At 49.4% G+C, this 17,770-nt stretch overlaps 1 protein-coding gene across 7 annotated transcripts in view; it reads right to left on the bottom strand.

The window, feature by feature from the left end:
* The window catches only part of LOC114899084 (NADH-cytochrome b5 reductase-like), a 26,055-nt gene extending 8,341 nt beyond the window's left edge, over window positions 1-17,714 (bottom strand). Inside the window, exons 1-7 of one of the 7 annotated variants that reach the window (XM_029229474.1) lie at window positions 17,240-17,638; window positions 15,399-15,622; window positions 12,167-12,442; window positions 11,122-11,270; window positions 8,292-8,379; window positions 4,812-4,916; window positions 680-883 (exon numbers count right to left, since the gene is read on the bottom strand). In XM_029229474.1, the coding sequence (XP_029085307.1) occupies window positions 680-883; window positions 4,812-4,916; window positions 8,292-8,379; window positions 11,122-11,270; window positions 12,167-12,442; window positions 15,399-15,443 (867 nt within the window). In that variant the 5' untranslated portion in view covers window positions 15,444-15,622; window positions 17,240-17,638. Of the gene's footprint in view, window positions 1-679; window positions 884-4,811; window positions 4,917-8,291; window positions 8,380-11,111; window positions 11,271-12,166; window positions 12,443-14,369; window positions 14,418-15,398; window positions 17,639-17,660 lie in introns of those variants that run through there. The other 6 variants (XM_029229476.1, XM_029229478.1, XM_029229473.1 and 3 more) reach the window with 6 other exon arrangements.
* Window positions 17,715-17,770: the final 56 nt, after the last annotated feature.

Raw genomic sequence — 17,770 nt, 5'->3', positions numbered from 1 at the left:
GAGGGGTGGCTTGAATGAATGGAGGGGATGGGGAACCAGAGGGAAGAGGGCTCAGGAGGCAAAGCTGCTTCCAGCTAGAGTGGCTGTAACTTGGAGGATTTGAAAGCAGCTTTGTTCCCAGGTGGGAACAAAGTGATGTGGAAAAGACCCTAACAAATGCAGTGAACTGGACCCGGTTTACTCCACCAGCCATTGCCCGGGTGAGTGCCTACTCCATGCCTGGTGCTGTGCAAAGCATTGAAAGCGTGGTGATCCAGACACGTGGTCCCTGCCTCAAGGAGCTATCACAGCCAGAGGACGTCTGTGCCTGGCCCACTGATTCTACAACCAGGCCCCCCGCCCATACAACAGAGGATGCCAGAGGGTGGATGGCAGGCAGCAAACCATGGTGGGTGAGAGCTGGCGCTCTGGAAGCAGACAGTCTCGGGTTCGTATCCTGGCTTCACCCTGTCTGGCAGCACGACACCAGCTGGTGCCTTCACCTCTGAGCGTCAGTTGCCTCATCTGCATAATGAACACGGCAACACCTGCCTTCCTTGCCAGGCACACACTGGGGGTTCCACCAGTGGCAGGGATGACTATTACGGCACAGGGCAGAGAGCCCACAGCATGTCCTCAAGATGGGTGCAGGGGACAGTAGAGTCTCAATCAGGGAAGGAAATCATCCCCCTGGCCTCACCTGGCTGAGTACAAAGAAGGTGCGGACATTCCAGAAACGAGCCTGCTCCCGGAGGAAGGTTTTCAGGTAGATGCCCTCAAAGGTCTTGAAGCAGCCGACCAGGGTGATGAAGGTCTCATCCTCTGCGTTGTCTGTGATGCTCTGCAGGATGGGCACCATGGGGGCCAGGCCAGTGCCAGCAGCCAGCATGAGGAGCTCACCATACTAGGGAACAGGACGGTATATGACAGGGGTGGGCTGGGAAGGGGTCTGACCCCAGCCATCCAGTACGGGGGCTTTTCTTGGGCTTGTCTGAACTGGATGGCACTGCCCTTCCTGGGTGTCCCACCCATCTGAGTTCGCCTCTCTACCTCCTCCAGAAAACCATCCTTGCCTGTGAAAGGCTACAGCTTATGAGGACTATGGAACAGAAATCATGGAATCTGGAGGCTGAAAGGGAACATGATGGTGCAGTCATCCTGCAAGTGGCTTGGCTGCCTTCTAAAGCATCCCCTCGGGACTCTGCTTACATACTTCTGCTGATAGGCAGTCCACTGCCTCCCAAGGAAGTCTGCTCCATTACAGACCGACTCCCCTTGCCAGGGAAGGCTTCCCACCTGACACTGAGCTGACACCTGTTCCCACCAAAGCTTTGCTCTCCCACTGCCATCCCAGCCCTGCCCTCCGGGCTGCTTCCTCTGCCCCGGGGCAACCCTGCAGAGGTCGGAGGCCCCTGGCTTGGACCCTGAGCCTGCTCATCTCTGGACTAAATGAGATACTATACCTCAGTGCCTGGCACAGAGAGCCAGGCAATCAAAGTGAGCTCCCAAGAGGCACCTGTTCCATCAGCTCCCCATCACCAAACCTGTTTCCTGGCTCTAGGCCTCTTTAAGATCAGTGCCTAGAAGGTTAGTGCCTGACCCGCACAGTGAGGTATTCACCGACATCCTTCTAGAGATTAGGCCTCTGTGCGCAGTCTGAGTGTTCACCAGCTTTAGTGACAGCCACTGCACACCACACTACTGCATGGAATGCTTCCTGGACTATCAGGAGTCTGGCAGATCTGCAGGAAAACCCCCAGTCACGCGATCTGGGCACGTTCTCTCACCTCTCTGAGCCTTGGTTTCTTCACTGGTAAGAAAATAACAGCACCTCCCCAGAATAGCACCTATCTCAGAACTGTCATGAGGATTAAAGAGATGACATAAAGTGCCTGGTATGGGACTTCCCTGGTGGTGCAGTGGTTAAGAATCTGCCTTCCAGTGCAGGGGACACAGGTTCGATCCCTGGTCCAGGAGGATCCCACATGTCGCGGAGCAACTAAGCCCGTGTGCCACAACTACTGAGCCTGTGCTCTAGAGCCCACGAGCTGCAACTACTGAGCCCTCATGCCGCAACTACTGAAGCCCGCGCACCCAGAGCCCATGCTCCGCAACAAGAGAAGCCACCACAGTGCAACGAAGAGTAGCCCCCGCTCACCGCAACTAGAGAGAAAGCCCACGTGCAGCAACAAAGACCGAATGCAGCCAAAAAAACCAAATACATAAAATAAAATAAATTCTAAAATAAAATTAAAAAAATAATCAAGTGCCTGGTATGGAGCATGGGGCTTAATACAATTAGATTCCTTCCCTCACTGAGCCCTACTGCTAGCCCATCATCCTGTCCTGTGTTCATGCTCTCCCAGCCTCCCAGTCACAGGGTGTGCCATGCTCCCCCTTTCTCCCATCACTGCCCAGGCTCTCCTCTGGGGAGCCCTCTCTGAGCCAGGGGCAGGTGAGGGGTCCTTCCTGTGTTCCCACAGCCCTCTGTGCATCCCTCTTCACACTTGTCACACTGTGTTGTTGTCATTTATTTGTGGGCCTGTCTCCCCATCAGACTGTGAGCTTCTGGAGGACAGGACTCATCTGACCCATCTCTGAGCCCCCAGGGTCCAGCACTGGCCTGGCCCTGGGTGAATACCTATGATAAGTCTGTGGAATGTCTCAGGGCTAACGTGATCCATCTGCATTGAAGATGGCTGCAGAGTGGCAAGACTGGGCTGCATCCCAGCATCCTCACAGGAGCAGAGCCAAGCCTTAGCCACAGTTTCAGCAGCCAAGTGCTCATGTGTGACACACCATGTCTTTTCCCTCATGGCTGGGCCCTACACCCTCCCAGACAGGAAGTGCAGGGCTTTCCAGTGGGGTCTGTGGATGCCAAGGTAGGAAGGTATGCCAAGGTATGTCCAGGAAGATGGCCTGCAGGTATTCTTTATTTCTTCTTTTAGCTTCTTTATTTATTTTTTTTATTTAAAAAAATTTTTTTGCCTGTACCAGGCAGCACGCGGAACATCCCCGACCAGGGATCGAACCCATGCCCCCTGCCAGTGGAAGTGAAGAGTCTTAACCACTGGACCACCAGGGAAGTCTCTTTTAGCTTCTTTATATCTGCTGAATTTTTTTTGGTAATGAACAGGTACTGCATTTGTAGTAAGGAAAATACCAATAAAAGCTATTTTTAAATTAAACAAAAAGAATGGACCCACAGACATAGAAAACAAACTTATGGTTACCAAAGGGGAAGGGAGAGGAGGGATAAATTAGGAGTTTGGGATTAACATATATACACTACCGTATATAAAACAGATAACCAACAAGGACCTGCTGTATAGCACAGGGAACTATACTCAATACTTTGTAATAACCTATAAGGGAAAAGAATCTGAAAAAGAATAGATGTATATGAGTGTGTGTGTGTGTGTGTGTGTGTGTGTGTGTGTGTATATACATATATATGCACACATATATATGCATGTATAACTGAATCACTTTGCTGTACACTTGAAACTAACACAACATTGTAAATCAACTGTACTTCAATTAAAAAAAAAAGAATGGAGAGGAAAAATGATTTGTTCTTTTCCATTTGTTTTTGTTTTACTTTGTTTTCCTAATTATAAAGGTAACAGGTACTCATTATGGATAATTTGGAAAACATAATGAAGAAAATAAAAATCACCCATAATTCCACTACCCAGAGCTGCTAACATTTTATTGCTTTTTTTAAAAAAATATTTTTTCTGGGGACTTCCCTGGTGGTCCAGTGGTTAAGACTCTGCACTTCCACCGCAGGGGGCCTGGGTTCAATCCCTGGTTGGGGAACTAAGATCCCGCATGCCATGCGGTGAGGAAGGAAGGAAGGAAGGAAGGAAGGAAGGAAGGAAGGAGGGAGGGAGGGAGGGAGGGAGGGAGGGAGGGAGGGAGGGAAGGAAGGAAGGAAGGAAGGAAGGAAGGAAGGAAGGAAGGAAGGAAGGAAGGAAGGAAGGAAGGAAGAAAGAAAAGGAATTCTTTAAAAATATATATATATTTTCTGTGCAATTTAACTTAGTTTCCTAACATTGTATATTCAGTTTACCTAGTGTTTGTCACTTGATCTTACAGCTTAAGCATTAACATCATTTATAAACATAATTTTAAAATCCAAGATAATAGTCTATCACGTATCTGTAACCCAGTGTACTTAACTGTTCTGTTGTTGGATGTTCAGTTGTCTCCAACTTCTTGCTATTATAGATAAAGCCGCAATGAACATGTGCAAGAGGCAGCATTTTGGATTCTTTCCATAGGACAGACTTCAGAAGTGGAAGCACTGCGTCAAGGGTGTGAAGATTCCTAAGACTCCCAGTGCATACTGTCAAACTGCTTTCCAGATATGCACCAACCGATGAGAAATTACTGATTCTTCCTGGGAATGTCAGGGGAGGATGTGAACATGCCGTGAAGATGAGGGGAAGAGCCTTTGGGTTGGGAAGCAGGGGGTTCCCAAGCAGTGAGCCACAGGGTGTATTTAGGGAGTGGTCTCATAGTCTTGTAAATGGAACGTGAAACTGGAAAGATATCTGAGAGTCAGATGGCATAAGGACCCTAAATACCTAGCTCATAGTCTGAATTGCAATGGGCAGGCAAGGATGGTTCTGGAACATGGGCAGGCAGTTTTGTTTCTTAGCGCCTATTCCCACCTCCTCCCATGTCCAACCCCAAGGATACTCTTGGGATTAGGTTTGGGCTGAAGAAGAATGGCACAGTGAGATTCTATGGCCTGAAACATGAGAACCACATTCCTGGAAGCTAAGCTGGGAGGGGTCTCCTGAGGACTTAGTGCAGGCACTGACCTGGTTTGGTTTATAGAAGAAGCCTCCGAAAGGTCCTCGCCAGAAAGCCGTGTCTCCTGCTTTCCAGGACTCCACATACTGGGACATCAGCCCTGTCTGGTAGCACTGGGAGGAAACGAAGGGAGACCTCATTAAGACAGGCACATGTTGCCAATACAAACCACATCAGCCTCGAAAGTGGAGCCCTTCCTGCACTCCCAGTGCTTTACACGTGTTGTGTCATTTAATCCTAATTATCCATGAAGTTGGTACTGTCGTTCCCCGTTTTCAGGTGAGGCCAAGAAGCTTACACAGAAGGTAAATGGTAAGACTGGGATGAGAATCCATAAGACCTACAGCCTTAACTACAGAGGTCTCAAACCAAATAACTACAATGGCCATGTGGGTAACATAACTGACTGAAGAACTGGGTATGAGATGATTGATGGCAACTAACAGTCTCAGCATCAGGGAGACAAGAGTGAGTGGTGGGGACTACAGTAAATTGGTGAGTGAATACTCTTTCTAAAGGAGGAAACCACTCTGCAAATTCCAGTACACAGTCCGTGGGGCCAGCGATGCCAGATCTTCTGACTCTCTAAGAGGGGTAGGAAATCCATATTTTTGTGAAAATTTTCCCATTTTTGAAATGCTGGCAATTAATTCAAAATTTTAAAACACTGTGCAGGCCAAGACCAAATATATTTATGGGCTGGAGTCCGCCTCATTTGCAATCTCTGCATATCCCTGCACTGTCTTCTGGCTGGATGAAAAAAGGGAAGATTGTGGAGGGGATTCCTCCATGGGGGAAGTGCACACTGCCCTGACCCTGTCAGGCACCAGGCTGGGGCTGCAGGGGAGACAGCTGGACCTTAGGCTCCATGGAGGCAGCCAGTGCCTGAGTCATGGAAAGGACTTAAACATCTGAATGAATGAATGAACCCAGATTCAGGCCCTCCCTTTAAGGAGCTCACAATCTAAGAGGGACCTAAGTCTCAGACATATAAAAGGTAGAGACCACCTAACCCCCCGTGAGAAGGATGAAGTGCTAGGAGAGCCCTGAGGAGGTGCAGTCACTTCCAATGGAGTGGGATCGAGGACAGCTTCCTGGAGGGGAAAGCTAAGCTGGACCTTGAAGACTGGGTAGACTCAAACTCACTGGGGATGCGGGAAGGAGGGCAGAGAGAATTCTGGGCATCAGGTGTGGTATGGTCAGGGGTAAGACAGCCCAGGAAGGGTGTCTGGAGAAATTATAACCAGGCTTGAAGGAGAGACTGGGCTTTGGTCACCAGACATGCTTTTGAGCACCCACAGCTACTTCTGGTACCATCCCTGCCTTCCTTGGGCACCACATGCATAAAGCAAGGGAAGTCTTCCACTTACCTGAAGAGGTCTGGGGAGGAGGCTACAGTTTTTCTCCTAAGTTGCTGGAGGCTATATTTCAGCGCACACCTTGTTTTGTGGCCCCAGTCTCGGGGAGGCACAGCCCCAGGGGTGGCCTTAGGGGCCCTATGGCACAGATAGCACTCAAGGAGAAGAAGGATTTTTCTGTGCCTCTGGCACCCACACGGAGCCTGGCACAGAGTAAATGCTCAATACACACTTGTTAAACAGAACTGACACTGAACTTGTTCTTCCACTTGAGATCATATTACCCCAGGGACCTTGGGACAATGACATCATCTCTCTGGGCTTCAGTTTCTTCATCTGTAAAGTGGGGAGAATATGATCTACTCTGCAGGGTGATTATGAGGTTGAAACGAGATAATTAAAATAAAGAGCTAGAAGCAGTACCTGGTGCCCAGAAGGTGCCAGAGAAATGAGAGCTCCTCCTTTCCATCTACATGGGAGGGTAAACCTTACAAAACCCGCCTGCCTTCCCAATTTGCAAAGACATTTCCAGATCTTCCCAGCCAGCGGCTTAGGGATAATTAAGCATCTCTCTAAAGAGAGGCTTTCCGGTAAACGAAGGAGAAAATCAGCCTTGCAGCTGGGAGAAATCCAGCTGCCCTGAAGAACTGTCTCCAGGCTTATCCTTTCAATAGCAACACACCCAGACAAGCAGCTTGGGGAAGCAGGCCATTTGGAGAGGATTTGTGGAATCTCCCAGACAAACAGTTGCGTGGAAAAGGGATCCCATCCAAGCTTATGTGTGAGGGAATAAATACTCCAGCTCTGAAGGCAGGCGGGGATGGTTGGGAGCCAGAGACGGTGCTGGGGACCTGGAGTCAGAAGGCCAGGGCTCACCTTCCAGCTGTACTTCTTACTACCTGGGGAGCCTCAGGCCCTCCTGGGGCCTCAGTTTGCTTATCAGTGAAATGGGGATAATTCCTGTCCTACAAGACAAAGGATGTGAAAACTATTCCTAAATATAGGTGTCCCCTAGGATTCCGTTTGGGAAATGATCTAGAGCTATGTATTAGGCTGACCCATATGAAACTGCTGTTTCTGTGAGTCGAAAATGTTAGCATGTCAGTAATTTCACGTAGTTCAACCTAATTGTTTTTGCACATAATTGGACCTTCATGACGTCTTATACATTTGTTGCCTATTCCTTGCATCTCTGGGATATTTTGCATCCAGCCCACTTTGTTCATCTCATCTCTGCCAATTTCCCCACCCATCTCAGCTGCCCCTACAAGCAACTCTCCTCCCGCCACTCAGATTGGGTACAGTTCCCAGAAGACCCTGCTCTATTTCACCCCTCCCTGCCTTCGGTTATCCATCCCCCTGGAATGCCACTGCTAACTTGTATTCCTCCCTCAAGGCCCAACTCAAATGCCCCGACCCCTGCCAACCCACCTGCGAGATGATTTCAGGTTACTTTGGCCCCCAAGGTCCTCCATGTCCCATCTTTTGCCTACAAAAGTGTTCCAGGACAAATGACTAACAGTTCCCCAAATCATGCCTCCTTTGCCACTGTACGTGCTGATACAGCACTCAGAGCTTCCTTCCCACTCCTGAGCTTAAACATACAGCTCAGACACACAGCTTCCTCTGGGAAGCCCAGCTCACCTTCCCTGCAGCCCCAGCTGCCCTGAGTTGGGTTGGGGCCTCCTGTCACAGCATCTACCACCTTGTACTGTCCCAGTCTGGCCCCTGTCTGAGGGCGGGCACCGTGTCTGACTCTCCCTGGACACCCGTGCCCAGCACACAGTAGGTGCACATGACTTGGTTCCCCTTTTCCCGGCTCAGTGCTTACACTTCATCAATAGGGAAGAAGGTGAGGAGGAACAGCTTTACTTTTCTCAGTCCAAGCCTGTTTTCCATAAAATCTATCAGGAACATGCCCTCTGTTGGTGGACCAGTAGCCTCCTTTCCCCAGGAGAGGAGGAGATGAGAAAAGGTCTCTTTCATTGTCCTTGCTCTTCCCTCAAGCCAGCCTCCTCCCATGTGAGCGCTGGCTTTTCCCATGTCAGAGGGCAGTGCCCCACCCTGACCAAGCTGGCAAATGGAGGTCCAGTCCACAGCCTCTTAGAGCATCCGTGTGAGTTGGCTCACCTTGATTAAAACTTCAAAGTATCCTTTTGCGTTGGCAGGGCTGATGGGCGTATAGGCTCTCTGAATTTCTAAGCCATCTACTATCCCTCTGGGAAAGAGAAGCACTCAGTCAGGCAGTCAGCCAGTTATTCAACAAACCCTCAGAGTACCGAATCTGTGCCAGGCTGGTGAAAGTGAAGGTGGGGGCCCAGTCATCCCCAGTGGTCCTCATTGAGGGGCAGGCAAGATGGAGCAGAAGAAAGAGCACTGGGCACCCCCCACTGCCACATGCTGGCTGTGAGACCCTGGGCAGGTCATTTAAACCCTCAGCTGCCCCTTCTGTAAAATGGGGACAACTGTCTATGCCCCTGCTGTGTAGCTCCACAGGGGTCACAGATGAAAAAGTGCTTCAAAAAGTACACTGATGGGCTTCCCTGGTGGCGCAGTGGTTAAGAATCCACCTGCCAACGCAGGGGACACGGGTTCAAGCCCTGGTCTGGGAAGATCCCGCATGCCACGGAGCAACTAAGCCAGTGCACCACAGCTACTGAGCCTGCGCTCTGGAGCCCGCGAGCCACAACTACTGAAGCCCGCACGCCTAGATCCCGTGCTCCACAACAAGAGAAGCCACCGCAATGAGCAGCCCGCGCACCGCAACAAAGAGCAGCCCCCGCTCACTGCAACTAGAGAAAGCCCGCGCACAGCAATGAAGACCTAACGCAGCCAAAATAAATTAAAAAAAAAAAGTACACTGATGATGTGAGCTATTTTAGGACATCACTGGGGTTTTTCTTGACCTCTCCTCGACCACAGAATGATCAAGATAAAAATAAGTATATTTAACAAGCGTTTAACATTTATCAAACACGACCGCATGCCAGGAGCAACAGAAGTGAAAGGATCCTCAAGGGTGCCCTAGTCCAAAGCCTGACCCCATGCATGAATCCCCTCCAGCGTTATCAACAAGGGGGCCAGGAGCACGATCGTGAGTAATAATAAGAGCAGCCATGTTGCAGTAGATGCCTATGATGCACCAAGTATACTATATGCAGTATCTCATTTATTTCAAACAATAACCAAAATGAGGAAACCAAGGCTTAGAGAAGGGATGTCACCTGCCTGAGGTCACACAGCTAGAATTCATCTGTAGCTGTGTCTGCCTCCAGGTCTGGGTTCCTTACCACTACTCAGAGCTTCCCTGGAGCACCTAAGCACTCCTCTCTTGAGCCCTACTATGTACAAAATTTTCTTCTTTGAGGTATGCAAAGATTAAAAAGGCCTGTCCCAATGTATCAAAAGTTGGGCAGAAATATTCAATAAATGCTTACAGAAAAAAACAAGGAAATAACAAACAGAACATATGGCATGGCTCGGATGCAAAGGGCACTGTGACATTTGCTATGACAGGGGTAAAAGTGACAGGCACTCTCACCTAGGGAACCTCAGAAGGCCTTGAGCTCAGAAGGTCTTAAAGGACAAGCAGGCCACTAACAGGTAACAATGGGCAGGAAGTAAAGTAATTCCAGGCAGAGGGAACAGCCTGGGCAAAGGCTTAGAGGTAGGATAATGTAGGGCAAGCCAGGAACTGGCGAGTGGACCTCGGGGCTGGAACAAGGGGCACGTATGGGGGTGGTTGGGGGGGTGTGGAGAAGAACTTGCTGGGCAAGGAGGCTGGGGCCTTGGGTTACAGTGTCACTGGGGAGGCACTGTGGAGTGCCAGAAGGGGGCTGAATGAGGAGGGATGTGGTCAGCTGCATGTGTTAGGAATGTCACTGGAGTGACAAAGAGGGGCCAGACTAGAGGCAGGTAGTTCTGGGCATCCCTGACTTATGGATGGAGGGTTGCTTGGGGCTGTGACCTGTTCTGTGCCCCTCTTGTCCACTGGAACAGTGACCTTTAAGGACCGTCAGCCAGGCCACAGGCCAGAACAAGCTGGGCACAAACACCAGGGGTCAGTGCGAGGCAAGTACTGGCTAGACTTTCCATCTCCCTTGATGGCTCTGCCTCCTCTTGCCAACACCATAAATGCTGGAGTTGCCAGGGTTCGGTCCTACCTCCCTCCCTCTTTCCATGCCCCACATGCTCCCAAATGCCATCCATAACAATATACCTGGATGATTCCCAGATCCACGTCTGCAGCTCAGATTTCTCTGCTGAGCTTCAGACCCAGAGAGTCAACTGCCTGGCAGTCACCTCCATCTGGAGGTCCCAAAGGGTCCTGTCCCTGTGTAGGTGGAGGTGGGGATCAAGGTGGGAGAAGAGTACAAAAGTAAGCTGGAAGGAAGAAGGAAGTTCAGAGGAATGAAGGGTGTAACTCAGGAGGCGGGCTGTTTGGGTTTGAATCCTTATTAGCTGTGTGATACTGGGAAACTCCCTTATTTTCAACAACAGTGTCTTCTCTATCAACTGGTGCTAATCATATGAGGTTAATACCACAAGCTCTGGAGCCACACTGCTTGCTTTCAAATCCTGGCTCCAACATTTCCTAACTGTGTGATCTTGGGGAAGTTACTAAACCTCTCTGACTTCAGTTTCCTCCGGGGCATGACAATGGTGTCTACCACACAGGATTTTGTGAGGGCTGAATGAGCTTATACATATGAGCACACAGAACTGTGCCTTGGATACTAAGTGCTAAAATAGTGTTTGCTGTTACTGTTATTATTATTTATTATGAAAATGCATTATCTAGTTCAATTCCAAGAGCCCTCTGAGTCATGTATTACTATGTTTATTCTGAAGATGACAAATGGAGGTTTAAGGAAGGTTAAGCAAGTTGCCCTAGACCACACAGCTAGCAAATGGCAGAGCAGGGCTGCAAAGCCTGGGTCCTCCCACTACCTGAGTGTACCGTAGGATGAGGTGCTGGCCAGGCCGCAAGCCGAGCCGGCTGTTCCCAGGTAATGCAAACCGGACAAGGTAGGTGTCCTTAGTGAGTCTGTCCGTGGCACTGATGCAGAAGGCTAGGAAGGTCTCTGGGCTCAGCTTGGAGGGACAGCTCTGCAACAGGAAAAGATTCAACAGCTAGAAGCTGGGACTCAAGAGACATGCAAGCATCCATGGGCATCCTCCCCACAAGGAGAGGCTATCAAGGCCAATAAGTTTTCTCTGTAATAGCGTAGTCCCACCTTACTTCCCTTTCAGGCTCTAAGAATGCCAGAACACTTTACATTGAGCTCACCCTGCTCTGAAGCCTTGTATGGCTCCCCTCAGCCCCAGGATAAAGTGCAAGGTCCTTAACTGGACACTCAAGGGCCCTGTGGATGGGCCCCAAGTCTCATTTTATCTCCCAGGCATCAGACACCAGACTTTTCTCTGTACCCCCAAGAATACCTTGCGGTTTCCTACCTGTGAGTCTTTATTTGCTCAAGCTGTGCCCTCTATCCAGAACACTCATCTCCAGTGTATGAAAGACCTACCCATCCTTCAAACCTGCTAAAATCCAGATTTGCACAATTTAGAAATTGATGGGACCTAATGGATGATCTAATCCAATGTCCTTATTTTATATGTGGGGAAACTGAGGCCTGAGTGGTAGTGACTTATTTGTACAAGGTCACACCATGAGCAGGGACTCAAATTCATGTCTTCCAAGTCTCAGGCCACTGTCCTTAATATTCCACCCCACCTCTACCTCCTCCGGGAAGCCTTCTCTGAATGCCACGACTCACAGATCTCCCTCTCCTGTAAAATGCCCACACCCAATTCACTCCTGGGACCGCCCCTCGCCACCTGCCCCATTCCCCATTCCCCAGCTCAAGGCCAGGCTTTGAACCTGGGTCAGTCTGCTTCCATTAAGCTCACTCTTTTCTCTCTGCTGTACAGAATCAAAGGAAGCTTCCGCGAGCAGGTACACTGCATAGGGCTGAGGCCAGGTGGACGCTGCTCCCCCTCACCTGTGTCTCTTCTCCACTCAGCAGGCTCCTGTCCTTGCTGGCTCGGGCTGCCTCCCAACTTGCTAGGTCTCGCTGGTAGAGGTCGAACACGCAGGGTGAGCAGCCACTGCCACAGCACTGGGAGGGCAAGGGCTCCACCGGCCGAAGCTGCAGCCAGGCTTCCTCATCGTCGTCTTCCTCCCCCTTGTCCATTGTCAGTGGGCCTTGGTCAGGCAGGAGGTGTGGGCAACTGGGTGCTCTTCCCAGAGTAGGCCCAGGTCCTCCTCCCTTGCCAGCCTGGGAGAGGGAAAACATGTGGTTACACTCTGGTCACCTCTATTCCGCTCATTCTCCCTGAGGCCTACAGGTGCCAAGCTCTGTGTGAGCACTGGGGACAGGGATGAATCAATCCTGGGATCTGCTGCCTGGTGGGGGAGGGAGGGAGACAGGGCACAGCGATCGGAACGGGCAACCATGGTTTCTTGACCTCTTCGTGTGCTCTGAGGACTGCTGGATTAAGATTACATAGAAAATCTCACTGAATTTTTAAAATATTTTAAATGATGAAGTACAACATTTATGTACAACTTAATATTTATAAAAGTTATAAAAATAAATTACAGATAAATTATAAATAAAAATAAATAAAATAACCCTTTCGTAAGCACCACTCACTCAAGTAAAAAGAACCTTGCTGGCATCCCAGAAGCCACACATTTGTGTTCCTCCCTGATCACACCCCCGCTCCCCATTACCACCACCCTGACTTTTTTTTTTTTTGCGGTACACGGGCCTCTCACTGTTGTGGCCTCTCCCGTTGCGGAGCACAGGCTCCGGACGCACAGGCTCAGTGGCCATGGCTCACGGGCCCAGCCGCTCCGCGGCATGTGGGATCCTCCCGGACCGGGGCACGAACCCGTGTCACCTGCATCGGCAGGCAGACTCTCAACCACTGCGCCACCAGGGAAGCCCCACCCTGACTTTTGATATAATCATTCCCTTGTTTTTCCTTAGTTGTGACACCTTTATTTGCAACCCTATCCACTATTTATCAGGTTTGCTTAGTTTCTACCTTTAAACAGAATCATATGAATGCATTCTTCTGTGTCTGGTTTCTTTCACTCACCACTGTTGGTGAGTCACCTGTCAAATTACTGCATCTCATTTAATCTTTACAACAAGGCCAGTCCTGGAGGTGTCATTTTATGGATGGGAAAACTGGGGTCTGGAGAGGTTTAATAACTTACCCAGGGTGACAAAGGTCCCCAAATGATGGCACTGAGACTTTAACTCTGCTCTGTCTGGTCTCAGAACATATTGTTCTTCAATCACAGGAAAACAGGAGGAGGAGGAAGTCATGATGGTCCAGGTGAGAGGTAATGAGGACCTGGACCAGGGGAGCTTCAGGGAGGACGAGAGGACAGCCGTCAATTAGAGAAATCCTGAAGCAGTAATTAACAGGACACAGAGACTGATGGATGTGAGGTGAGCAGGTGAGGGGGATAGAGGGGTTGAAGGGACATCCAGGTGTCTGGCTTGGATCCATGGGTGGATAGTGGGTCCAAGAGAAGTTGAGTTTTAGGGGAAAGAGGAAGTGGGGGAAATGGTTAAGTTCAGTTTGAGGTACACTGAGTGCCTGTGGGACATCCAAGGGCAAAATCCAGCTGCCAGTTGGATTAAATAGGTCTAGGTACCTGAGTCTGGAGATGGAGCTCTGGGTAACTGACAACAAGGGAGGGATGAGTGGGTAGAGGAAGAGAACAGGCTGGAGCCTCTGAAGGCCTGCTTGGCTTCCTGCTTCCTGCAGCACTCACTGCACTTGGTCCAGCCCTGGTCACCGTAGGTGCTCAGTAAATGCTCTTCCAGTGAATGAATCTCTACCCTATAGCATTTCACACTGTTCAGAAATTACATGTTTACGTGGTTTTCTCTTCTTTTGAGACTGTGAACTCCTTGAGGGCAGAGACCTGTTTTTTATTCATTTTATGAACTAGCACAGTGTACATTTAAAAATATGGATGTTATATGAAAGGAAGAAGGAAAGGAGCTTGGTTTCAGGGCCATTAGGTAAACATTGTCTGAAAGAAAGATCAGGGAGGAAAATTTAAATGGTTATGATTTATTCTGAGATGTTTCTGTGAGGGCAGTTTGGGATTTATCAAGGTTCTCTGTCTTCATATGTGGAACTATACAGTTTATATAGAAATAGACTTGATCATCTTACCTGTAAGGAAACTATTCATTGAAAATTCCACAGGCAGGGACTTCTCTGGTGGTCCAGCTGTTAAGACTCTGTGCTCCCAATGCAGGGGGCCCAGGTTCAATCCCTGGTCAGGGAACTAGATCCTGCATGCTGCAACTAAAAGATCCCGCATGCCACAACTAAAGATCCTGCACACTGCAATGAAGATCCCACACGCAGCTATAAAGATCCCGCGTGCTACAACTAAGACCCGGTGCAGTCAAATAAATAAATAAATATTTTTAAAAAATCCACAGGCAAATCAAAGTAAAAGAGGGTCTTCTCTCCCTCTTGTCTGAGAACAGAACTTAGGGGAAGTCTGATGTCCCAGAGCATTATTTGATGTAAATATCACTCCTCCAAAAGCTCCAGTCTTGGACTTCCCTGGTGGCGCAGTGGTTAAGAAGCCGCTTGCCAACGCAGGGGACACGAGTTCGAGCCCAGGTTGGGGAAGATCCCACATGCTGCAGAGCAACTAAGCCTGTGCACCACAACTACTGAGCCTGCACTCTAGAGCCCGTGAGCCACAACTACTGAGCCCGCATGCCACAACTACTGAAGGCCATGCGCCTAGAGCTGGTGCTCTGCAACAAGAGAAGCCACCTCAATGAGAAGCCTGCACACGGCAGCGACGAGTAGCCCCCGCTCGCCGCAGCAAGTCTGTGTGCAGCAATGAAGACCCAATGCAGCCAAAAGTAAATAAATTAATTTAAAAATATAAATAAATAAAAAATAAAAGCTCCGGTCTTTGATTTCCTCCTATTCATTCCTGCCTCTTAGACACTTACTGGGCAGGGGCTGCTGAATGAGGTGCTGGGACACAGAGGTGACTGACACTCATCTCTGTCCTGGAGGAGTCATCCACTAAACAGATAAGAACCGGGATAAGATAGATGAACTGCCTCACTCAGTCCTCTCGACAGCTGTACATAAGTAGGCCATGCTTTTCCTCATTTCACAATGGAGAAAACTGAGGCCAGGAAGCAGGAGTGGTAAAGTTAGTGCACATACCTGGTCTCTTAAGACTCCAGGCTGCTCTTTCTCCCCGGATTTCATGCTCTAGAGGGCGGAGGAGAGTGTCTTCATCTCCAATTCCCAGTGCCTGGCACTGGGCTGGCACACAACAGGGACCCAACTTGCCAAACTGCCACGGAATTTTATGGGCACCCTGGAGCTTCCCAAGGGCAGTAGCTTCATTCGCGCATAAAGTGCTAGAATCAAGGTGTGCGCCAAGTCTGTGCAAAAGCAGAGGAGCAAACCACCACACCTACTAGAAGACAGTGAAGTCCTGTTTCTTGGTTACCAATCACTTCCCAGGAGCCCTAACCTTTAAGATCTTTCCCACTTTTCCTGCTTTCCACACCCATTTACACTGGAGCTTCCCATGGGCCCAAACGATGTGCTTCCAGTCTCCCCCTACACCATCAATCAGCACACCTCCCACCAGCTCTGATCACAACAGTCCCCTGCTTAGCAAGCTTCAATAGTTCCCCACTGCCTACAAGATACAATCCAATCTCCTTGTGTGGTGCCCAGTGTTTTTCTGATCAGAACTTGTCCAAATTCTCTTACCACTTACTTTCATTGGTTTTAGAAGGGTAGCTCCTCTGTGTGCAATAAATCTTTCTCTTATAGAGGAAAGGCTGCTCTTTAGAGGAAAGAAAACCTGGTTCTACTGCTGGTTCTATGATTTCAGGAAGGTTTAGCAGGTTGAGAACCCCTTGAGGGCAAGCAGGTATCTTATTCTTTCTGTATTCTACCACCAAGCACAAGCCTGGCATATGGAAGGCTCAGGTGAGTGGTGAGTACTCAGTTTACATATAAGGTCTGGGAGCCAGGCACAGTGCTAGGTGCTGGGATACAGCAGAGGTTAATAAAACAGGGGCTCTACCTTCACAGAGCTTGCAGCCTAGCTTGGTGTCACATCAGGTCAACCCATTTTTCTTGCATGTTATGTACCAGGTTTGTATTAAGAGTGAATGAGATCTGATTCCCTCTGTATGCTGACTTCTTACTCCCAAAAGGTATTTCAGAGATAAAGTGAGGTAAGTGAAGGAGCCCTATTAACTGTAAACTGCTGTACAGTGTGAGGGTTATTTAGCCTTCTTTGCTGTAAATTTACTTTCTCCATGTTTTACTAATCCCACTCTCCCTAGTATTTTGGAAATTAGTAGAGAAGCTGGCCACGTCAGTCATGAATTTTAAAGACCAGGTTCACATCTTCTCTCAGCCTCTACCTTTTCAGTCTAAGAAGCCAGGCCTTGACATGTTGTTGCCTCTGCCTGGAAAAAACTCCTCACCCTCAGGCCTTGCTTCAAGGTCACCTGCCCTCAGAGCCCTCCCTGAACCACCCCCTTCTCATTCTCTAGAAGGTACCCTATTTGCTTATTCATCACATTATTATGTATTCATTCGTTAAACATATATTTACTATGTGCCAGGCACTGGTCTAGGAGCAGGTTTCACAGCAGTGAAGAAACAAAATCCCTTGCCCTCATGGATCTTATATTCCAGTGAGAGCGTGATTAAATAAGATCAAAATAGAAAACATGTTATGTTAGTGTTAAATACTGAAGAGAAAAATAACTGGGGGAAAAGGCATATGAAGTGTGTGTGTGTGTTGCAACTGCTATTTATTTACTTTACTTGCTTTCTGTCTGCATCTCCCACTAAACTGTACGCTCTACATCGCACATCTGTTTTATTCACCAGTGTAAACCCGATGCTCAGCAGTGCCTAACACTCAGTGGGCATTTGATAAATACGTGCTGCGCAAGGAGCAAGGTACACCTCCGCCGCTCTGGCCCTGCTTCTAGGAGGCGAAACGCGACATTCCGAGGAAAGGAACTCACTTTGGGCGCTTGGGAGGAGGCGTGCAGTGCAGCGCGGTCGGTGCGGCGCCGGCGTGGTGCAAGGGCCACGCTCAGGCTCCGCGTGAGAAGGGCTGGAGAGGCAAGGAAATTTACGGCGTACCCACCGCACGCCGGGTGCTGAGCTAGTTTAGGCGCTAGTTTAGGCGTTTCTATCGCTATTTTTACAGCGAGTGACTTTAAGGCTCAGAAGGAAGTGCCCTGCCCAAGCTAGTTTAGGCGCTAGTTTAGGCGCTAGTTTAGGCGTTTCTATCGCTATTTTTACAGCGAGTGACTTTAAGGCTCAGAAGGAAGTGCCCTGCCCAAGCTCCAATTGCTCGTTAAGCGATCAAGGTTGTCCCGAGTTCAGGCTCGAAGTCCTGAATCTCTTCTCCTAGTCCCCCTGCCCATCACAACCACTCACCTACCCTCCTGCGCTTCCCCGGGGAGGCAGGCAGGGTTCCACCTGTGGGAAATTGCTGACGGCCTGCAGGGTGGGGCAAGACGAGGATGCCCTGACGATGATTGGTTAAA

The sequence above is a fragment of the Monodon monoceros genome, unplaced genomic scaffold, assembly GCF_005190385.1.
Source record: "Monodon monoceros isolate NGI ecotype Baffin Bay Population unplaced genomic scaffold, NGI_Narwhal_1 Super_Scaffold_18, whole genome shotgun sequence".
NCBI classification, from domain to species: domain Eukaryota; kingdom Metazoa; phylum Chordata; class Mammalia; order Artiodactyla; family Monodontidae; genus Monodon; species Monodon monoceros.
The sequence above is the reverse complement of the archived record's forward strand: the minus strand, read 5'-3'. Positions and strand labels throughout refer to the sequence as shown.